This window comes from Phocoena phocoena, chromosome 18 (genome assembly GCF_963924675.1).
Source record: "Phocoena phocoena chromosome 18, mPhoPho1.1, whole genome shotgun sequence".
Taxonomy (NCBI): Eukaryota; Metazoa; Chordata; class Mammalia; order Artiodactyla; family Phocoenidae; genus Phocoena; species Phocoena phocoena.
Window position 1 is genome coordinate 8878219 of NC_089236.1, and position 25321 is coordinate 8903539.

The window sequence follows — 25321 nt, forward strand, 5'->3', positions numbered from 1 at the left end:
GCTAAGTGGGATAAATAAGGAGTAAAATTAACCTGTCTGTTTGGGTCAAGTCTTGCTGCCAACTTAGTTTTCATGCCAAACATTTAAGAAACAAAACAAAATAAAAACAACTTTTGGTTTTCAGAGGTTTTTGGATTTCAGAATTCTAGAAATGGAATCATGGACCCATACTTGGATATAGGGCCTATCCTTCTATTCTGATGCAATTTTAAAAATAAGCTACTCAAGTTTTCTGTGCCTTATTTTCTTCATGAAATAAAGTAGGGTGAGTATCTTCAAAATTAGATAATAAAATGTTCAAGTTGTTACCTCTTTCGTTGAGTTTTTTATTAGTAATCAGGAAACTGATTAAGAATAGTTGAACAGATTATTCAAACCAATTTCGGTATCCACTGAGTGTATCACTCTAAATTATCCTTCAGTTTGGCACTTAGCACTCTTTCTTGATGATGAGGATCTTCAACAGTACCAGGAAGATGGAGACTTCAACTACAAACAAACACAAGCCCAGACAAGTCCAGACAAAATGGTGACATGAATGGAGTTTGCTGTCAGTTTCCCAAACTCCTGACCTATTTATGCCACCCCCTCATATCTAGAACTTCACACTGTCCCCACAGCCCCGCACCCTGCCTGGTCCTGCCTCATTCAAGAGCCTGTCCTCCTGATTATGCCCAACTTTCTGTCCCTAAATCAAAACCTGGTCTATGTCCCATTTCCTGATGACCCAGCTATTTACATTATAAAGTCAATAATAAATACATTTAATTCATGCAAATGTGTTAACAAGTTTATTGAGTCAATATGTTGCTCTCCTAGATTAGTGGTCCCCAACCTTTCTGGCACCAGGGACCAGTTTCGTGGAAGACAATTTTTACACAGATGGTGGCGGGGTGGGGGAGATATATGATGGTTCAGGCGGTAATGTGAGTGATGGGGAGTGCAGAAGAAGCTTCACTCACTCGTCTGCCACTCACCTCCTGCTGTGCGGCCCAGTTTCTAACAGGCCTCGGACCTGAACCAGTCCAAGGCCCAGGGGTTGGGGACCCCTGTCCTAGATAACACAATTTCTATTCTGCCAGGGGCATTTCAAAGACAAAGCTGTAACCAACGAAGGTACTCAGGAGAAGGGAATTAACCCTAACTAAGAGCCTAGTATTTTTCAGGCACTATGCTAAGAACTTTGCACAAGTTATTTCATTTAATCCTCATTTATTATCCCCATGACAGGTTGGTATTATGAATGTAATTTTTTTACAGGTGAAGAAATTGAGGCTCTGAGAGGGTAATCTGACTGACATAGCCAGTCAGCAGTAGCTTCAAGATGCGAACCCATCCTCTTTCCAGCACTCTGCCCTACGTCCTTAAAGAAGTGAGGCAACATAAACACCCTGGCCACCAGCAAGAAGAGGATTTTGAAATAGGCAGGGATTTGAGGCTCCCAGAGCCAACCACATTCTCCTGCTATTTCTTTCTTTCTAAATTTCTGTTTACCCCTTGACGCCCACTGATTATTAATTATGCCAAACACAAAACTAAGAGGCCCATTCTCATTACAATTATAAAAAACCTGTACATGGCTACAGCACTCATAAAATTCCCCAAAAAGAGAGGACAAATAATTAGGGATGACTGCTCTGTGAGGTTCACAGAGGGCATTTCGTTTAGCATGAATGTAGAAGATGAACATAAAAATCAAAAAAGTATGGTCCATAAAGTGTCCTTGACACAAAATTAGCAGATAGAAAACACTCTGAAATTAGCTACTGCCAAGTATACCCATGCTTGTTGCATGCTGCTTATACTGGTGTCACACTGAGGGGAAGCCTCACATAAACTCCATGAGGCCGGGAATGTTTTCACTGCTATATCCTCAGTGTGTAGAACAATGTCTGAACTGAGGCAACTCGATAAACATTTGTTGAACAAATGAATGAATTTCTTCACCTCCTTTCTCTGGAATTCCTCATAGCCCCTTATCTCTTCCCCTCCTATATTTATCCCACATTTTCCAAATCTCTAAACTCTTCTCCCAGATCTTTAGTCCTTCCCCTTCTTCTTTCAGCAGAGCCTTGTTTAAAACAAACAAAAACATTTTTACTGGGTATATGTGTATTTCTAGTTAGCTGAGAAATGGAAACAATGAAAAGAGAAAACATATGGTAAATGCAGAGTACATTCAATTCTTATCAAATGCAGACAGATACATACTGAAATTGTAGCAGCTGTGTTTATTTCATAATTTAGGCATTTGAAAAAAAGTGCCATGTGTTTATTTTAATGTCACTTGATGTCAAGTTTAAAACATGAGTTTGTCTACATGTTTTACCTCTTTTCCTAGAGAATCTTTTAATATTTAAATATAACCTATATCCCTAATTCCCAGACATCATCACATTATCAATCTGGGTGGAGGTGAGGGGTGAGGGGGTGGAAATCCCTCATAAACTGTGTGTTGACAGAATGCTCTAAAATATATTCTAACTAATAAAGTTGGAAAATAAATTTGGCAGCAACAGTCTAAGCTTTGTTGTATTTCATTAGAAGATCTACATTTAAAGGAAATAAAAACATCACATGTGCAAAAGCACACAGAGTTGCTATGGTAACAGACTACATTTTTTATATTTACTCTTCAATTGTAGTACATATGAACTATTACAACCAAATAATGTCAACATCCATTTCCTCCTAATCATATAGAGGTCTCTGGAATAAGTTGTACTTACAGTTCAAAGAATCCTCATTTTTTTAACCAATCTTCTTCTGTCTTTTCTGGAAATCATAATTAAAATACATATAATAATGATTAATATTTGCCATTGGGATTAGGTTTGCACCATCATTTAACTCACATAGGGACACTCTCCAAATGAGAAAAAACATAATAAACATAAATGTCAGTTTAAACATTTAAATTATTGCTGTGTGCGTGTGTGTATGCGTGTGCATGTGTGTGTGCATGTGTGTGTGTGTGTGTGTGTGTGTGTGTATGTTTAGGTAGGAAAAAGGTCTCCATGGGAATGAGGAGAAATATGTAGAAAAATGTATTTGGTTTTACTACCTGAGCACACAAACAAATCTACTTTTCCCACAGCTGTGTTTATATGAACAGTTAAGAAATACCTACTATCCTGAACTATATAATTCTATGTTTCACTAAACCTTGATTTTACTATTTATTTCAAAATGTACCTCTGGCATTGCCTTTGGGCACATTTAAGTCACTATCAACTAATGTAAACAGAATACCAGCCACCCTCTCCTCATTACATTACACAGAGTACTGGATTTTCCAGAGTTTCTGTTACCTTTCTAACCTTCCCAACCAGTCCTCCTCCAGCTACCTGGAAAATTAACAGCCTGTCAGAACCATCATGGACCACCAGAACATACCAATAATGAGGTGCTTCCAAGTCACGTAAATATGAATCTAATTTGTAGCTGTTACTTTATTATAACAAGATAAGATTGAGGGCTGGACAGGAGAAAAAGATGTAAAGAAGAATAAATGACTCTCCTAAAACGGGGACCTCAGTCACCCACAGTTGGCCCTTATACCAGCCTACACTACAACAAAGTTAGGGAATTAAATGCAACTTTCTGTTTGGGACTAACTGAAAGAAACATGCATAGATTATCCACCCATCCACATACATTCTTTCTCTAATTTAATACAATGGATGTAGCTCTTCATGTTACATTTGATGGAACAGGTTTTCTTTTTTCTTTTGTTTTTTTTAAGAAACTAGTTAGAGGGCATTATGCTAAGTGAAATAAGTCAGACAGAGAAAGACAAACATATGATATTGCATATGTGAAATCTAAAAATATAACAAACTAGTGAATAAAACAAAAAAGAAGCAGACTCAGATATAGGGAACAAACTAGTGATTATGGGAGGCGGGGGCAATATAGGGGTGGGTAAGTGGGAGGTACAAACTATTGGGTATAAGCTAGGCTTAAGAATGTATTGTACAACACAGGGAATATAACCAATATTTTATAATAACTGTAAATGGAAAGTAACCTTTAAAAATTGTATTAAAAATTTTAAAATCAATAAAAAAAAGAAACCAGTTAGAGAAGGTCTGCTTTGAAAGCCATAAAAATATACCTCTACTGACGTCTTCCACTGCAAACAGATCATCTTCAGTGTCTTCCAGTCAAGAGGAACCACACAGTCGTCGGGCAACAAAGATTCTGTGCAAAAAAAAAAAAAAAAGAACAAATTTCATCTCTAATGTCACACATATTTTTACCCTAAATATGAAGACATGCAAACATGGTATCTAGACCACCATAATGATAAAAGCCTGGTTTTGAAGATATTTCAGTGATAGCTAAAGCAGGAGTTAGTCTGTCTCAGATCTCTGTTAGTAAACACTATCCAGACTCAATAAAAATGCTTATGTACATATGTAAAGTGATATGTATCATAGTTCATACTCTCATGTAAGTACAAATATATACACATCAGTAGCTTCAAGTGGTACTGTCACAGGGCATAAAATTTAGGTAGACATCCTTTCCTGTGACATGTATAAAACACTGCAAGTACAGCAAGTTTAGTTTTCTTGCAAATTGCTCCTTCCACATAAGAGTGTCTGGGAGAAAAAATCCTTACAATTATGATGCTCATAAGCAAGTCCAAACATTGATTTATACCTATCAGCCATACCAAACCACAGAAAATATTTTTCCTATACTCGCATATCCCCAGCAACATGGGTAGTTTGGTTTCTTCTGGCCTATGTATGACTCTACTATATAATCCCACTGTGTCTGCAGAGCTCCTAATAATAGAATTCATTTGAGTTCCCTGTTTTATTTACAAGGTCATAGATACACCAGAGCTTTGCATGTCGAACCTAGGTAAACGAATTAGTTTACAGCCTCCACTTCCAGTTTTCTCATTTCCTTTTTTAAGCATACACCATTTCCAAACGTAAAATTCTTTCCCTGTTTTTCTTTTAAGTCATATTTGTATAAGCACTGCTTATAATTCACTTCCATTTGGAGCCATCCCAGACAAAACCATAACCCCATATTCTCTTCAACAATCCCTTTAGCACAGCTAACCTCACTCATAAAATATTCATAAGCCTCTCATTTATATTTTCTATGTGCAATAATTTTGTTTTGTGTTAGTCTTGTCTCCCCATTTAGAAGGTAAGATACTTGATGAATGAGGTCTATTTCCTCTAAAAAGCTTTCCAAAGCTTAATTAATGGATGCTAGATCATTATTGTTGATTATGATAGTATTGTGCATTCAAAGGAGGAGGTTTAGAATCTTTTCCCACTAGTGCCTTCATGCTTTCTGGTGCCAATCTAAGGCAGTGATTGTTAATATTTTGGGGTCATGGACGTCCCTGAGAAGCTGTTAAAATCTAGGGACTTTCTCCCAGAAAAATGGCACAAAATGCCACAAAGAGGGCTTCCCTGGTGGCGCAGTGGTTGAGAGTCCGCCTACCGATGCAGGGGACATGGGTTCGTGCCCCGGTGCGGGAGGATCCCACATGCCGCGGAGCGGCTGGGTCCGTGGGCCATGGCCGCTGGGCCTGCGCGTCCGGAGCCTGTGCTGCGCAGCGGGAGAGGCCACAGCGGTGAGAGGCCCGCGTACCGCAAAAAAAAAAAAAAAAAAAAATGCCACAAAGAATTTTGCATATGACTTCAGAATATGGACTTTGGACTAATATTCCCGACTAAAAATGACTTCCATTATCTTTTTAAATTCTCCAAAGCAAATACAGTTTAATTTTTAAAATTGGTATGTTTCTTTGGTGCATCTAGGAGGACAGAAAATTGCAGCAAACAGTTACGATGTGATTATTCACAAAGTTTGCAAAAATGATAAACATGATGCCAGAACAGGTTGATAGTTGTGACTCCTCTGACTCTGAGACTTAGGTAATCTTGGGTCTGAGCTGAGTGGACCAAGCTTGTCCAGAACAGCAGAAGTTTAGGAGCAAAGTAAAAAACACTGGAAATCAAGCTGTTAGAGAACCCCAGGCTCCCTGGTAAGTACAGAAGAAAAAGAATATCAGGAAGATACAGGATGCAGGGACTGGAGCTTTACTTCTTGGCTCTTACAGCTTCTGTCCCCAAGGAAGGGGACACATGCAATTGAATGAAGTCATTAACATGTGCAATTGATTTACAGATAAGGAAAAGTTGGGATATGTGCCTCATTTCCTCTTTAAGATATTTAGCATCTTGCACAGGCATACTATTTAGCAGAAATTTACTTAGAATTTTACTTACAATATTAAAAAATCATATTTTCATTTTTAATCCACAGGTAGATTTTTTCACTTCCAAAAACAACAATCTTAAGAGCCCAAAGGAACTTTTCAAGTCAACCAGTCAGACTCCTTCCTAACCTTCTTTTCAGTACCCTTCTCAGTTCTTAAAAATTAAATTCAACTGATTTCAGATATTTTTTTCATCACTTAATCTTCATTGTCCCCCTTTTACTATTCTCATATCTATGAGCTATAATGTGAATGAGAAAGGAAAGGGCCATGCGCCAAACAAGGGAAATGTAGAAAGCAGAAAGGTTTTTCTTAAAGAAAGCAGTACATCTCTATTTGTCACATAATCACTGTTTGCCTGTCTCATTCTTCATTCTTCCCACTGTCTGTTGAAACTGAGAGTCCAAGTATTCAACATGCTCAAAGACATTTCAGACGACTGGCTGTGGAGGTGGGGGGGGTGGGGCATGACTCCACCGAGCACCATTTGCTACGTGTCCTCCACTTCCACAGCCGAAAAGTATCACAACATCAATTAACTGCATGAAATCACTAACATGAGGTAGAAACACTGCAAAAATTACTCACATATGTTAAATTGGACTTTTTATTTGTAGCAAATAAACTCAATTTACCCACTGGAACTCCAGGAGATCCAAAAAGCTTTACTAGTTGAAAGGCAAACTCTTGTGATAATGGTAGCTCAAGGGAATCAAAGTAGTCAGTGCTTGTTACATCTTGGTTATCCTCTGTTTCTGAGAACTGTAATGGTTTAGGTTCTTCCCATGTCTCTAGCTTTTCACCAAAACTTTCATTTAAAAAGTGAAGATCAGAAGTGACCCTAAAAGAGTACAAAGTATCAGGTGGGCTACTTAAAATTTCTGAAGAAGTGAACCTTACATCATTTAGTTTATCATCTACTCTCCTCTGAGAGTTGGAAGTCAAAAACGGTTTCTTGCTTGTAAAAGATATCTTCCAAAAGCTAGATGTATATTGTAGCATAAGAGAAGGAATGGGGCTTTTGTAAAAATACACAGAGTGCCTTAGTCTATTAAACAGCAGGTAATGAGAATAAAATTGTCCACCAACATTTAGAAGAGAATCTTTGACAATGTCAAAGTAAAACCATGATGGATGATGATTGAAGGTCATAATGTTTTGCTTATTCTCTTCTTCATTATTTATTTCTGAAATTACATCTTTTTTTCCTTCCAAAATAATTTTTATTCCATGGCTTTCTGTTAACAATTCACATTCCCCCATTTCTTTTACATTGATATGACTCTGTCCCAGTAAGTTAAAGTTTGGTGCCAAACTGAAAATCCTTTTCTGCCTCCTTTTTTTATTCTTTGTTGAGTGTAAGGCATTCTTTAGGCTATCCAGCTTAAGGAAGTGGCTTCCAAAGATATTTGTCTCTGTTTCTATGATTGAATCTATATTCTCAGTTGGAGGTGACAAATCTTCATTTTCTATCGATAGCTTCTCTTCTATCAATGTGTCAGGACTGTTTCCTGGTCCTGATGCTCCTTCAGAAGGAGAGGTCAATTTAATCAATTGTCTCCTGTTGTCAGGATGAGCCAGTTTTTGCCATCTATCTCTCTTTGGTCTCTGTTCACATATAAACTTATTAGGTCCCTCAGGCCAGCTACCAAAATAGGGTTGTCTATCAGAGCCCAACTGTAATTCTTCATCAGAGAAATCATTTGAGAAAAAAGCCCAGTAATTGTTTTTAGATGTATTTACTCCTTGTTCCTTTCTTAAAACTTTATCTGAAGTTCTGGATCCATATTGATGGTACAGACTTGTTTCATTCAGGAGACTCTTATCTCCCATCTCTTTCTTCTGCATAAATGAGCACGGGGTTTCAACAAATCGGTCTTGGATGTGTAATGCCATGATATCCCTACTTTCTATATGCTTTTCTATCTTTGTGCCAGGGCAGTCAGCATTTGCTACATAGGGGAGATTTTGAGTCACTGTTGAATAAGCAACAGAGCTTTCATTTGGCATCAATGACAAATTTAGAAACAAGTCATCATCTTCCTTGGGGAGGAAATTCTTTGGTGTATTGTCCAACTCAACTACAGACATAACATGTGGCAAACTGTTTTCAAAATTTATGTTTTCCTGTCTCTCATCTTTATGGACATTCATAAAATCTCCTACTTCATTTCTCAGACCACCTGTTAAGGAACACTCTGATTCTCTTTTGGTCTCTTCTAAGTCTTCCTCTTCATTCTGAGATGGGTCCTGATCTTCTGGTGTAAGATAACTTAAGGTTTCAAATGAGTTTTCCTCCATGATTTTACTATGACTGTTCTGCTTTTTGTTTCTTTTTCTGTTTCTCTTCTTGGCTTTGCTGAACCTGCGCCCAGTTTTCTTCAAATCTCTTTCTCTGAAACATAAAAGAATTAAGAAATTCATAACTTAATTACTTATATAACATTATAAACTAAAATATTATACTCAATGTGCAGATATACAAATCATTAGTATAAGAGATTCTAAAGTGTGTGTCCACTTTGAACTATATTTTAAAAATCACCTTTGAAAGAGATATGCTTTAATCCTCTAAATGACTGGGTTGGCCAAAAAGTTTGTTTTCAGGTTTTCCATAACATAGAAAAACCCAAACGAACTTTTTGGCCAACCCAATAAAAGTGAATACACTTTGAGAAACTTACAACTCATTTTCACATACTCATTTCATAAACCAATAACTTTATGAAAGCCTAATATTTTCCCTAAGATACTTATATATATATATATAAACAATAAACAACTTGGTTATCCCAACATCTTGAATTTTGAAAAGTGAAAAGTGACGGGTATAGTGTAAATGGCACCACTTTAATGGCTCAAATAGCTAGATTTTCTCTAGACGTAAAAACTTTGGCAATTAAGTTGCTCCATCAAACTGTAAAGAACAGTTGATGATGAGCAGCCAAGTTCAGTATTGGGATGATATGCTTCCAACTGCCTAGTGAGCAGTGGTTCTAAACCAGAGGCTCCACCACTACTTTGTGGGATGTGTGTAAATGTGTGAAGGCATTTCTGGTGGTCTCAATGACTGGAAATGTGTTACTGGCACTTGGTACTGAGGCCAGGGGTGTTAACCATCCTGCAATGCCAGGGACAATTCCACAGTGAAAAGTTATCCCACCCAAACGAGCAATAATGCTCTCATCAAGCACACTAAAAGTTCATGGTGCCCCTTAATTGAAGGCAATCTTTGATCCTGAGAGAAAAAGGAGGATTTAGGAAATTTTCTAATTTAGGATATAAAGGTTTAATTATCTTCTCTTCCACAATGTACAGATGGAAACATAGTAAAATGTAGTAGAGGAAGGACAATAGATACAGCTGAGGAAAAAAATCCAGGGTAGAGGAATAGGAAAATAAACACTTAAACAAACACCGAAGCAGAAAGAGATAACAAGGAAAAGAGAAGTTGGTCAATTGGCTGGGCATTGGACAAAAGAACTTATTAAAACTGCCCCAGGGCTTCCCTGGTGGCGCAGTGGTTGAGAATCTGCCTGCTAATGCAGGGGACACGGGTTTGAGCCCTGGTCTGGGTAGATCCCATATGCCGTGGAGCAACTAGGCCCGTGAGCCACAACTACTGAGCCTGCGTGTCTGCAGCCTGTGCTCCGCAACAAGAGAGGCCACAATAGTGAGAGGCCTGCGCACTGTGATGAAGAGTGGCCCCCACTTGCCACAACTAGAGAAAGCCCTCACACAGAAACAAAGACCCAACACAGCAAAAATAAATAAATAAATAATTAAACTCCTACCCCCAACATCTTCTTTAAAAAAAAAAAAAAAAAAAAAAGAAAATTGCCCCAGCCTCTGGCCTGGTTTATTCCATCCCATGCTGCTGGGCAATTTTCAATAGTCAGGATCCCTGAATACATTGTTCTTTGTCAACTAATTGCTGCTGCCCTTGTTTATATATTCCTGGATGTTGGTTTAGAAAGAACATTAAGGTTGTAAATCAACTACAGTTCAATTAAAAATTAAATTTAAAAATTTTTTTAAAAAGAAGAACATTAAGAAACAGTCAATTACTGAAAAGCAGTTAAGATGGTATCTATAAAAAGGATATTGAGTAAAGAATGTCAACTTTGGCAGTAACTCTCCTTCATGGTCAGTTCTATCTGACTCCAATGAAAGGTCTAGTTGAAGTCTAAAATGCAGTCACAGTTATAAAATGCATACTGCAGACTAGTCTGTCATCCTAAAAACAAACTCCACTGTCTTCACCCAAACATGAACCATCCTGTTGCAGGGAAAGGAGGAAAAGAATGAGCTGAATTTGTTGTTGCTTTATTTGTTGGCATAAATGGTAAAATACTAAGGACTTAAGACTCACTCCAGGACTGGTGACTCTGTGGACTTGAATGCACTTAATGTGCAGCCACTGTCCCTTTAAACAGCTCTCTAGCGCACAAGGAAGGAGAACTCTAATCTATGGAAATGGGGTTCCTAGATATGGTTCATCATATAAGTGTTTATAGCTCCTTATGCCACCAGGAATTACAAGGTTCACAATGCTACTTTGAAAATTGGCTTTAAAAAAAAAAACTATTTAGTGTACACTCACTATATGTTAAGATTATTTAATTGCTTTACATGTACTAACTTACCTAATCTTCATAATAACCATACGTGGTAAGGCAAATGCTAGTTTTACCCCCAACTTAAAAAGGCAACTGAAACAAAGAGAAGCTGAAGAATCTTCCCAACTACAGCCACAATATAAAGCAGCATGGAGGTTCTTCAAAAAATTAAAAATAGAACCACCATATGATCTTGCAATTCCACTTCTGGGGATATATGCAAAGGAAATAAAAACACTAACTCAAAAAGGTATCTGTACCCCATGTTCACAGAAGCATTATGTGCAATAGCCAAAACATGGAAACAAGTGCCCATCAATGGATGAATGGATAAAGAAGTTGTGGTATATATATACAATGGACTATTATTCAGCCATATAAAATGAGGAAATTCTACCATTTGTGACAACATGGATGAAACTTTAAGGCATTATGGTAAGTGAAATCAGTCAGACAGAGAAAGCCAAATACTGTATGATCTCACTTATATTTGGCATCTAAAACAAAATGAACAAAAAAACTCATAGAAAAAGACACTATATTTGTGGTTACCAGAGGTGGGGGTTGGGGTAAGGGGGAATTGGAGGAATGTGGTCAAAAGGTACAAACTTACAGTTATTAGATAAATAAGTATTAGGGATTTAACGTATGACACAATGACTATAGTTAACACTGTTGTATGGTATTTAGGAAAGTTGTCAAGAGAGTAGATCCTAGGAGTTCATACCACTGGAGAAAAATGTTTTTCTTTTATTTTTATTGTATCTATATGAATTGATGGATGTTAACTAAACCTATTGTGGTAATCATTTCACAATGTATGTAAATGAAACCATCATAGTGTATAGCTTAAATTTACAGTGATATGTGTCGATTATTTCTCAATAAAACTAGAAAAAAAAAAAGTAAAAAGAAGAATTTGCCCAGGGTCACATGGCTACTGGCACAATTCAGACCAAGGCTGACTGGCTTTAGATTCTATACTCTTTAACCATTATATAAAATTGCCTCTCAACTAAAAAGGAGAATTTTACACTTCCCTTCTTTCTCTTCCTCCTCTCATCTTCAAATTCCTCTTCCTCCTCTCATCTTCAAATTCTCACATGTGCACAAACACAGAGATGTTTATGCTGGCAAGAGCTGAGTCCTTTTGAGGGAAGCAACTCTTGGACCCTGACTCCTGCTATCACTACCCTAATAGTGTCTTGAGACTTTTTTCTTTTTCTCTCTCTCCCTCTGTATGAAAGCAAACAAGGAATAACACCAGAAAGTGAGAGAAGGTAGTGTGGAACAGGACTCATCTCCCTAATTGAACTTTATGTCAAGGTTTTATATGACCAACGGGAAGGCCAGGGTAGGTGGCCTATTAACTTAGGCCAACGGACACAAGGGCCTCCTCCTGAAGTTAACTCATTTGTCAAGGGGTAGAGGTAGTGAAGAGTGATCACATTCTGGATATACTTTGAAGGAAAGACAAGCAGGAATTGAAAACAAATTGGTTAGAGTATGAGAAAAAGATAATAATAAAGCATGAGTGCAAAGATTTTGGCCTGAACAATCAGAGGGATGAAGTAGCCATTTGCTGATACACAGAAGCCTGTACAAGGTAGGGGTTTGGAGAGAGCGCTGCTAAATCAATTGCCTCAAAGTTCAGCTCAGAGTCTTAACCAGTAAATTAATCTGTCCCTACAGCAGATTTTAGAAAGTAGAAAAGATGAGGGTTTCTCTAATACTCCTCAAGGGTTCCTATGTTTTTTAAATGGATTACAATCTGATAGCTACTTTGAGAAAGGACCTGCCAGTGATGAAAACTCATGATGCCTGCAGAGAATTTAACATGGATCATGAAAGAACAAGGTGGCTTAAAAAATAAACTATTAGAATCTAGGAGATCACGCAATTTATTAAGGCAGTTTGCTAAAAGAGTTAATCAAAGAAGTCTTAAGGCTTGGAATTTCAATTAAAAATACAATACAATGCCAAGAAGTATGAAAATCCAAAGACTAACTTTATAAGGAAGTGTGTCAGAGACTTTTTCTAGTTCTGCACCATGGAAGCTCTATATAGTGACCACACTTGTTCTAGTACTTGGAACAGGACTTCTGGAAAGAAAAAACAAAGCAATAACAGGGACTTGTGAAGCACTTGGGAGATAAGAGAAGTGATGGTGGTGATAACTTCTGTGAGAATGTATACATTGGATGTGCCTAATCAATAGATGTATTTATGTATTTATAAAGTGTGAAAGGCTCATCAAACCTATGTCTCACTCATGCTGATTCACTTAGGGATGAATGGCACCATTAAAAGAGAAGAAGCATCACTAAATATAAGTTAGTCATGGAGAAGAAATCAGAAGAGATGGATGCATGGGCTGTAGCTTTAGAAAAGAGAGGAAGAAATAAGGAAAGAACGAATGGTAACATATCTCTAATTAATAAGATTTTGCTTTTTAGATAATGGTTTAGAATCCAAGCTCCTGGGTTCAGATGGAGTGCACTTTTTAAGAATTAGAAAGGTAGTGTTGCTAAGAGACAAGCTAACCTGACCAAGTGAACTGTGACCTGAAGACAAAGGTGAGAGAACATCCAGATAAAGCCAAAATTGACTGCTTTGGAGAAAAAAAAAAAAAAAAAAAAAAAAAAAAATATATATATATATATATATATATAGTTATTGCTTAATGTTCTTCATCAGGAAAATAATTAAGGGAGCCAGAAACATTATTTCTTATTGCAGAGGCCTATACACTAATTCATGAAGCATGGGCAATACATGAAGTAAAACTCAATTAAAATACACAGATTATAAGAGAGGTCTCACAGCTTTATGGAATGACTGTGGTTGAAATAATCCAGGCCTAGGTCCTCTTGGTTCAGTAATAAGCTAGTAGTGGGATCTTGGGCAAATCAGGTCTCCCTTCTGAAATGGAGATAACATTACCTTCTTGCACAGTTGTAAAGATTAATATAGATGCCCTTAAATGACCTCTACCTAACCAATGACAAATTCTTTCCATCGCCTCTGTAGAATAGAATAACTAATGCCAATGACATACAAAATGCTTGCAGCTAGATGGCTGTTCTCTAGTACAACTACACATTTCTGCTCCCATTATTTAGGGCTGCATATTTACAAGCAGTCAGGTGAGTTTTTCCCAAGTCTGTTTATACTTATCATAATGGTACTATAATTTTATAGTTTGATTAAACATTATGTCAATCAGTAGAATATGAGTACAAGAAAGAAAGTTTCTATAAAAATTAAATTGAAGTAAGTGACTCAATAAAGACAAACTACTAAGAGACTGTTATCAAATTAGGTTTAGTCAGGATAACCATAAAGTTTACTTAAAAGTCATAAAAACCTATAAGATTTCTTTGGGTTCTCTCTCCAATTTTCAACAACAGAAACTAGAAATTCCTTAAACCTACACAGTATGGTCAATTAATCTACAACAAAAGAGGCAAGGATATACAATGGAGTCTCTACAATAAGTGGTGCTGGGAAAACCAGACAGCCACATGTAAAAGAATGAAATTAGAACACTCTCTAACACCACATACAAAAATAAATTCCAAATGGATTAAAGACCTAAATGTAAGACTGGAAACCATAAAATTCCTAAAGGAAAACATAGGCAGAACACTCTTTGACATAAATTGTAGCAATATGTTTTTGGATCTGTCTCCTAAAGCAAAGGAAATAAAAGCAAAAAGAAACAAATGGGACCTAATTAAACTTAAAAGCTTTTGCTCAGCAAAGGAAACTGTCGACAAAGCCAAAAGATAACCTACTCAATGGGAGAAAATATTTGCAAATGATGTGACTGATAAGCGGTTAATATCCAACTTATATAAGCAGCTCATACAACTCAATATCAAGAAAAAAAAAAAAAACCAAACAACTCGATTTAAAAATGGGCAGAAGAGTGCTTCCCTGGTGGCGCAGTGGTTCAGAGTCCGCCTACCAATGCAGGGGACGCGGGTTTGTGCCCTGGTCCAGGAGGATCCCACATGCCGCGGAGTGGCTGGGCCCGTGAGCCATGGCTGCTGAGCCTGCGCGTCTGGAGCCTGTGCTCCGCAATGGGAGAGGCCACAACAGTGAGAGGCCCGCGAACCGCAAAAAAAAAAAAAAAAAAAAAGGGCAGAAGAATTGAATAGACATTTTTTCAAAGAGAACGTGCAGATGGCCAACAGGCACCTGAAAAGAGGCTCAACATTGCTAATCATCAGGGAAATGCAAGTCAAAACCACAATGATGTATCACCTCACACCTGTCAGAATGGCTACCATCAAAAAGAACACAAATAACCAACGATGGAAAGGATGTGGAAAAAAGGGAACTCCGGTACACTGTTGGTGGGAATGTAAATCGGTACAGCCACCATGGAAAACAGTATGAAGGTTTCTCAAAAAACTAAAACTAGAACTACCACATTATCCAGCAATTCCACTCCTGGGTATATATCCAAAAAAAATAAACTCTGATTTGAAAAGATACATGCACCCCAATGTTTGTGGCAGCATTATTTACAATTGCCAAGATATGGAAGCAATCTAAATGTCCATCAACAGACGAATGGATAAAGAAAATGTGCCATACACACACACACACACACACACACACACACACACAATGGAATACTACTCAGCCATAAAAAAAATGAAATTTTGCCATTTGTAGCAACATGGATAGATTTGGAGGGTATTATGCTAAGTGAAATAAGACAGAGAAAGACAAAACTGTATGATATCACTTATATGTGGAATCTAAAAAATAAAACAAACTAGTGAATATAACAAAAAGAAGCAGACTCAAGATACAGAGAACCGACTAAAGGTTACCAGTAGGGAGAGGGAAGGGGGAGTGGTTGAGAGTCCACCTGCCGATGCAGGGGACACGGGTTCGTGCCCTGGTGCGGGAAGATCCCACATGCCGTGGAGCGGCTAGGCCCGTGAGCCATGGCCGCTGAGCCTGCACATCCAGAGCCTGTGCTCCGCAACGGGAGAGGCCACAATAGTGAGAGGCCGCATACTGCAAAAAACCAAACAAACAAAAATAAAAAAGACAATATTAACTTAGTAAAAAGGCAACCAACAGAAGAGAAAATACTTGCAAATCATATAACTGATAAAAGATTAATATCCAGAATATACAGAGAATTCCTAAAGCTCAACAACAAAGAAACAAAAAACAACTTGATTTAAAAAAAGAGCAAAGGCGCTATTTAAAATATCCAAGACATGGAAGCAACCAAAATGTCCATCAACAGATGAATGAATAAAGAAGATGTGGGTGTGTGTGTGTGTGTGTGTGTGTGTGTGTGTGTGTGTGTATACACACAATGGAATATTAGTCATAAAAGAGTGAAATAGTGTCATTTGGAGCAATATGGATGGACGTAGAGATTATCATTATTGAGTCAAGTCAGTCAGAGAAAGACATCATATGATATCACTTATAAGTGGAATCTAAAAATATCATACAAATGAACTTATTTACAAGACAGAAATTGACTCACAGACATAGAAAACAAACTTATGGTTACCAAATGGAAAGGGCGGGGATAAATTAGGAATTTGGGATTAACAGATACATACCACTGTATACAAAATAGGTAAACAACAAGAACCTACTGTATAACACAGGGAACTATATTCAATATCTTTTTTTATTTTTTTTGTGGTACACAGGCCTCTCACTGCTGTAGCCTCTCCCGTTGCGGAGCACAGGCTCTGGACGCACAGGCTCAGCGGCCATGGATCACAGGCCTAGCCGCTCCATGGCATGCGGGATCCTCCCGGACAGGGGCATGAACCCGCATCCCCTGCATCGGCAGGCGGATCCCCAACCACTGCCTTACCAGCGAAGCCCCTGGCTGTGAGATTTTTGACTTTAAAGCAAAATGACCTATTGATTCAAGGCAATAAAATGACATTATTTTATTCACAGGTTAACCACTAAAACATTTAATGAAAATATATGGCTTGGGACTCCCCTGGTGGTCCAATGGTTAAGACTCCATGCTTCTACTGCATGGGGCACGGGTTCAATCCCTGGTTGGGGAACTAAGATCCCACATCCAGCATGCCACAATGTGGCCAAAAAAAAAAATTAAATTGTATTTTAAAAAGAAAATAGGGCTTCCCTGGTGGCGCAGTGGTTGAGAGTCCGCCTGCCGACGCAGGGGACACGGGTTCGTGCCCCGGTCCGGGAGGATCCTACATGCCGCGGAGCGGCTGGGCGCATGAGCGAGCCATGGCCACTGAGCCTGCGCGTCCGGAGCCTGTGCTCCGCAACGGGAGAGGCCACAACAGTGAGAGGCCCGCGTACCGCAAAAAAAAAAAAAAAAAAGAAAAAAGAAAATATATGGCTTGCTTTCTTTGCTTCCTTTGTTCCTACTTTTATACTGTTTTTATTTTGCTTGTTTGCTTTTGAAAGTGGTAAACACAATTACTATTCTTGTCAAGTAAGATTAAGGTCATTTTTTTTCATCCACAAAAGAAAAGATGAAGAAAAGTTCTCAAAGTAAAGGAACAACTGCTGGAAAGGAAAGCAAACTAGATTTTAAAAGATGTTCAGAACTTCTCACAAAGAAAAGACCAGGCCCAAATGGCTTCAATGGGCTTCTTTAAATATTCTATCAACTACATAAGGAAGAAAAAACACCAATTCTTCACAAACTCTTCAAAAAAACAGAAGAAGAAAGAACACAACCCAACTCATTCTATAAGGCTGGCACCACTCTGATGCTGAAAGCAAATGAAGACATCACAAGATAAGAAAACTACCGACCAATACCACTTATGGGTATAGATGCAAAAAACTAAAAACTAAAAACAAAACATAAACTAACAAACTGAATCCAGCAACATATAAAAAGGATTATACATCATGATGAAGTGGGATGTATCCCAGGAATGCAAGGTTGGTTTAACATCCAAAAATCAACTAGTGTAATACACCATATCAATAGAATAAAGTACAAAGACCACAGGATCATCTCAATTGATACAGATAAAGCATTTGACAAAATCCAACATTCTTTTGTAACAGAAACACTTAACAATCAGGAACAGAAGGAAACATCCTGAACTTGATATTGGATATCTATGAAAAACCACAGGTAACACCATACTTACTGGTGAAAGATTGAATGTTTCACCCTAAAATCAGAAAAAAGACAGGATGTCTGTTCTCACCATACCTATTTAACATTGTACTAGAGGCACTAGCCAGCACAATCTGGCAAGAAAATGAAATAAAGAGGACACAGATTGGAAAGAAAGAAGTAAAACTATCTCTATTTGCAGATATGATTGTATATATAGAAAATCCTAAAGAATTTAAGGAAAATCCTAAAAAACTAATAAACTACCTCAGCAATGTTTCAACGTATGAGGTCAATATACAAAAATCAATTGTATTTCTATACATTAGCAGTGTACACTCTGAAAATTAACAAAATTCCATTTACAATATCATCAAAAAGAATTAAATATTTAGGAATAAATTTAACAAAAGCAGCACAAGACTTGTACTCTGAAGACTACAAAACATTACTGAAAGAAATTAAAGAAGACTAAATAAATAGAAATACATCCTATGTTCATGGATCAGAAAATACAGTATTGTTAAGATGGCAATACTCCCCAAACTGATCTACAGATTCAATGCAGTCCTTGTCAAAGTCTCACCAGCCTTTTTTGCAGAAATTGGAAAACTGATCCTAAAATTAATATAGAAATTCCAGGGACCCAGGATAGCCTTAACAATCTTGAAAAAGAACAAAACCGGAGGACTCATACGCCCTAATTTCAAAATCTGATATAAAGCTATAGCAATCAAGGCTGTGTAGTGCTGGCATAAAGATAAACACAGAGGTCAATGGAACAGAATTGAGGGTTCAGAAATAAACCCTTGTATCTATGGCCAATTTATTTTTGATAAATAGTCCAATGGGGAAAGAGGAGTCTTTTCAACAAATGGTGGACAATTGGATATCCATACACAAAAGGATCAAGTTGCACCTTACCTCACACCATAAACAAAATTTAACTCAAATCAAAGACCTAAATATAAGAGCTAAAACCATAAAAATTCTATTAGAAAATATAGGTGTAAATCTTCATTATCTTGAACTAAGCAGTGAATTTTTAGAGAACACCAAAATCACAAGCAACCAAATAGAAGAGTATACAAACTGAACTTAATTAAAATTAAAAAGTTTTGTGCTTCAAATGATATCATCAAGAAAGTGAAAAAAAGACAATCCACAGAATGGGAGAAAATATTTGCAAATTATATATCTGATAAGAAATTTGTACCCAGAATACATAAATAACTCTTACAACTCAATAATATAAAGACAAATCCAAATTTTAAAATGGGCACAGGATCAGAATAGACCTTTCTCCAAAAAAGATATGAAAATGACCAATAAGCACATGAAAAGATGCTCAATCTCATTAGACATCAAGGAAATGCAAAATCAAAACCACAGTGAAATACCATTTTACACCCAGTAGGAGGTCTATAATACAAAAAAGGGACAATAACAGGTGTGGGTAATAACATGGAGAAATTGGAACTCAAGAAAATGTCTAAATTATGTACCCCATCTGCAGTGACAAAAGTATGTTTTAAGGACTTCCCCGGTGGCGCAGCAGTTAAGCATCCACCTGCCAATGCAGGGGACACAGGTTCGAGCCCTGGTCTGGGAAGATCCCACATAACCACAGAGCAACTAACCCCATGCACCACAACTACTGAAACTTGTGCACCTAGAGCCCATGCTCTGCAACAAAGAGAAGCCACTGCAGTAAGAAGCCCATGCACCACAACAAAAGTAGCCCCCGCTCGCCACAACTAGAGAAAGCCTGCACACAGCAACGAAGACCCAACACAGCCAAAAATAAATAAATTTATTTAAAAATTTGAATATAAACCTTTTTTATATCCAATCAGTAATTATAGTTACAACTAAAGTTAATGTAAGTCATTATTTTAATTAAAAATTTAAAAGTAAAAGATAAAATATTCAGATAATAAATTTGAATTAATACAGTAGGAAATATCATTCAGGAAAATAAGATCGAGGTTGTAAAAATGCTCACAACATATTGAAGTGAAAAAAAAAAACAAACCTGAAATAGAAAACAGCAATAATGGCTCATATTTCCTATACACTTGCTATGGGGGCAGATATTTGTTAAGTCATACATATATAAAATCTCATTTAATCCTTACTAAAAACAACTTACGATCTGTTAAATTGTCCCCATTTAACAAATAAATAAACTGAGGCTTAGAAACTTGCCCAATTCTCATAATTAAAAATATGTGAAGTTAGACTTAAACTCAAGTTTCTCGGATTCCAAAGCTTATGTTTTCAACCATTATGCTATACAGCTGTCAAAATTATAAATCTCAGAATAATAGAGATCTGATGTATTTGTATATTTACATGTTTTAAAATATGCACATATATAGACTTAAGAACACAGGAATATGCAAAATATTAATGGTGGTGAAGTATGGGGGTTGATTCCTTTGTGATTTTCTGTGTGTCCAGAATTTCCTACACTGAAGGTGTACTATTTCTGTAATAGAAAAATAAATAAATAAAGGCTTTCTTCAGTAAACAAATTAGGCAAAACAAAGAAAAAATACATATAAATGTGTTTTCCCAACATTTAAGCTTCACTCTAGAATAATAAATACACTTATGGATTTATTGAACATTAGCTTTGATTAATGAACATATATTTAACCCCCACACACACAAAAAAAAGCCTGTGTGCAAATTCAGTTCTAGCTAGTGAGACTCAGCAATTATTGTTAACACCCACTTTCTAAAAAAAGCTTTTGTATTATCTGGTGACTTCTCTACATTTTCAACAGTCATGAACAAGAATAATTCCAATTCAAACTACAGTATAGCGTATTGCATTAATTTTCCTATTTCTATCATGTGAGCTCTCAAGATTGCACTTTGAAATAATAACGCTTTAAATTTATTACTGCCAATAATAACTGCAAGTTATTAAAATCTAGTTTATTCTTAAGTATATTGATTTCATTATGCCCACCCTTAGTCAAATTTTAAAAAAATGTATAAAGGGATAAAGCAGCATATATTTTAAGATATATTAGATAAAAATCACCCTTTTCCTGAAAGTTAACTTCCCCAAGGGAAGTAGTTCATTTCCAAATCTTCTAACACCTTTTCAAGTAAATTCTCATTACTGCAAAGAGATTGCTTCAAATACAGAAATGCCTTTTTATTTTCCCTTGACAAGATCACACTACTGCGTGCATAAAATCCATGATTAAAAAGGCAAATGAGTTCAATATTCTAACACATTAACTCCAATTCTATCAATTACATTTCTTCTCTCTATTACAAGTCTAATTTAATTTCTGAGATTTGGACAACTTTAATTCTTTTTCAATTCTAATTCTTTTTAAAAAATACTTGCAGTTCATTTTCACTGCTAAGAAACAATAATTTACACTAACAGCATTACTTCACAAATACCCACTATTCACTAAGAAAAATATTTGGCTAAATATAATTTATTTGTTCTGTGGTCATATAATTAACACTAAAATACTTTGGCTTGGATTTTATGTTGTTCCAAAATTCTCTTAATAGCTGTTTAAACCAAAATTAGGAAAACTAAGGCACTTAGATGGCACTTCTCAGGTAAGGCCTATCCTGCCTCCTATATTTAAAATTGCAACCATGCCTCCCTCTGCACCCCCAACACATGCACCCTTACCCTGAGCCAGGCACTACTTATTCTCTTTCTCTCCTTAGTACTTGTCACCAGCTAACATACCACACGATTGACTCGTCTTTGACTTCTTGTGAAGTTTTGTCCATTTTGCTCCCAACTTATCCCCCAGTACCTAGAACAGTGCCTGTGACTTAGAGGTGCTGTTGAGTGAATAATTTTACCACTAGGTTAACGGTGGAAGCTGTTGCTTTTCTCTGAGTCACATATTCGTGACTTAGACAATTTGTGGGAAATGCAATGTTTAATTTTGTAACTAGAGTAAATCCTCATTTTTCACCCTGCTTAGAGCAGGAAAATACTTTCTCCAGTGGCCTCAACTGAGACATATTAATGCTTCCATGGTTGAAGAGAAGCCTGTGTCCCTAAGACAGTGGCTCAGAACCTGAAAATACAAAACAAACCCAGGAAGAGAGAATTATAGGTCTGGAATTTTGCAGGGAAAAGGGTCAGGGTGCTGCTTTTTCTTTTTGATATTGAGTCTCAAATGACTCTTCTTACTCAGTTATTAATCATAACAACATTCTTCCTCATTGTGTTTACTATACATGCTTTACATGTATTACCTTATTTAATCTTCATAACAACCCTATGAGATAGATACTATTAACAACCCCAATTTACAGATAGAGACACTGAGATTTAAGTATTTTCCCCAAACATCTGGTGGGTGGCAGAGGTCTCTAGCATTTAAAGTTTGCATTCTTAAACACTATGCAATACTGCTCCCCCCACTCATCATGACAAATTACATGGTCATGAATTACAAGAATTCATAGATCCCAACATCACTATTATTACCTGACTAATCCTGCTCATGTTATCCTAAGCACAGACCAAATATAAAAAGGGGAGACAATTTCTGTGGATATGGAATAATTTCTAGTAATTTGAAATTTTTCACAATTTATCTTGACTGACTAGTCATGTCAAAGTAATTTCAGGCTACAAAGCAGCTAAGCCAATAATCAACAGGGAAAAAGTAAAACTAACAAACAAAACCCCCAGAAGTTAACAACAATAACAACAAAAAAACTGCATAAAGTGTCATTAACCTACTAGAAGTCCTTCCTAATTGAAACGTTCATTCATTATGGAATTTGCATACATAGAAAAAAGAAATATTACTTTGTAAAAGAAGTCTTTTCACATATCCTCCCAAAAGGCCTACCTCTGACAGATCTGAAAAGCAATGAATTAAATACTAAAACGAAATGACTTTCTGAAAACTACAGGAAAAGAGCAATGTATTATGAAGCGTGTTTAATTTTACTTCTTGTCCTAAGCCTGAAATGAGATTTGTGATATCAAGGCACAATCTCATATGTACATTATGCCTACTGCCTTATTTAGCACTTTCAAAAGACGTTACTTTAAACTCCCAAAACACAAAGATAAATTTTCAAGCATTATTTTTCCTACATGTATTCTATAATTGTTTAAGCTCAACATGTCTGTTTTCTTATCAGAAATTAATATGATTAAAGTAAGAACTCATTAGTATACTATGCTCGAAAAGGAAGCTAACACCCTTTCAAATCACAAACTTAGGGGGCTTCCCTGGTGGCACAGTGGTTAAGAATCCGCCTGCCAATGCAGGGGACAAGGGTTCGAGCCCTGGTCCAGGAAGATCCCACATGCCGCAGAGCAACTAAGCCCACGTGCCACAACTACTGACCCTGTGCTCTAGAGCCCGTGAGCCACAACTACTGGACCCACGTGCCACAACTACTGAAGACCATGTGCCTAGAGCCCATGCTCTGCAACGAGAAGCCCGCAGGCACCGCAACGAACTGTAGCCCCTGCTTGCCGAAATTAGAGAAAGCCCGAGCGTAGCACTGAAGACCCAATGCAGCCAAAAATAAATTTTTTTTTTAAATCACAAACTTACACCTACTTAGTGAATTCCATTAGTAGCAGGCACTATTAAGAGAGCCCAGGGGCTTCCCTGGTGGCACAGTGGTTGAGAATCTGCCTGCTAATTCAGGGGACACGGGTTCGAGCCCTGGTCTGGGAGGATCCCACATGCCGCGGAGCAACTAGGCCCGTGAGCCACAACTACTGAGCCTGCGCGTCTGGAGCCTGTGCTCCGCAACAAGAGAGGCCGCGATAGTGAGAGGCCCGCGCACGGCGATGAAGAGTGGCCCCCGCTTTCCACAACTAGAGAAAGCTCTCGCACAGAAACGAAGACCCAACACAGCCATAAATTAATTAATTAATAAACTCCTACCCCCAACATCTTCTTAAAAAAAAAAAAGAGAGAGCCCTGATCTGCTACAACTTTCCAAGTTAACATGCTTAACACATTTAAAAGTCACAGCTGATGGGAGAGTTTCCATCCTAACTGTGTACATTTCTGTATCATCTGGAATATGCACCACTTAGGTAATTAAAAACTAAATAAAAAATATTTTAAAGGAAAAAAAAAGTTGAACAGGCTCTAGAGATCTGCTGTACAACGTCATGCCTATATATAATACTGTATTGTACACTTGAAAATCTGTTAAGAGGGTAGATCTCCTGTTAAATGTTCTTACCACAATAAAATACTTTAAAAAATAAAAAATAAATTAAAAAGTCACAGCTGTTGTTTTAAAACGAATACAGTAACTACATTCAAAAATCTTTTCAAACATGAAATTAAGAAAAAAGTATCATGCCCTCTAAGAATTAAAAAACTTTCCAAAATGGGTTGGTCTCATAAGTACAAATTTAAAATTTCATACATTTAAAATTGTGGATTTATTTTTAAGCCCATCATTTATGCAAATAGAAAGCACTGACAGAAAGCAACAAAATGTGTGCATTTTTGTAGCCCTAATTTTCTAGCAAAAACCATACACAACTTAGCCATTTGACAGACATCAATAATTCCATTCACTGGAAAATGGTTGATGCCCCTAGATGTTTTTAACAAACTTCTGCCTTCCACATGTTGTCACTGTAAATAAGTTACCATTACTATACTGATCTATAGTTACACCTTAAATGACTTCAAATGTGTAGGAGCTACTCTTTTAGACTACCCCACTGTAGTAAAGCTTTTCAAGTTCTTTTACCTGCACTTTATAGTATTTCTGTATCCTCAAATGTCTTCAGGCTATCAGATCTATATTACTCTCTCTAGGACTGCCCCAACTTTACTTCCACCTGCTACTGCTAAAATATCTGTGGTAGGGAAACAATTAAAATAGCCTCATTTGGGTTTTGTGCAAAAAAAAAAAATGTAAATTGCCTCAGAAACAGAACTTTTGAAAGGTACTGCATAAGGACTTGGTGTGTGTAGAGAGCATGTGACATCTATGTTAGCAATCAGGAAACCCTTTCTTAAATCTTTTGAGATTTTAGCCATGTTCCAACATTCACGAAGAAATGACTACTGAATGAGTGAACTGTTCCTGTATTTGTGTTTGGAGTGAAAAAGCATCTGGCACAAAATCTGGAACACAGTAGAGCCTCAATTAATGTAAATATGTATCATGTGTATGCATGTGTGCATGTGTGTTTCACAGACACAAAAGGGGCCTGAAGGATGCATACAAAGCTAAGTAGATTACGAAGGGCATTAGGAATAAAAAGGACTGTGACTGTTGTTTCACCTCCTGTATGAATTTTAGGTCAGGCTTGAATTATTTAATGTATAA

The 25321-nt window shown here is 37.0% G+C and overlaps 1 protein-coding gene across 3 annotated transcripts in view; it reads right to left on the minus strand.

The window, feature by feature from the left end:
• Positions 1–2751: 2751 nt before the first annotated feature.
• The window catches only part of N4BP2L2 (NEDD4 binding protein 2 like 2), a 60766-nt gene continuing 38196 nt past the window's right edge, over positions 2752–25321 (minus strand). For all 3 annotated transcript variants that reach the window (XM_065895974.1, XM_065895975.1, XM_065895976.1), the window contains 3 exons: positions 6892–8651; positions 4118–4203; positions 2752–2775 (listed from right to left, as the gene is read on the minus strand). In XM_065895974.1, coding sequence (XP_065752046.1) covers positions 2752–2775; positions 4118–4203; positions 6892–8651 — 1870 coding nt within the window. The remainder of the gene's footprint in view (positions 2776–4117; positions 4204–6891; positions 8652–25321) is intronic.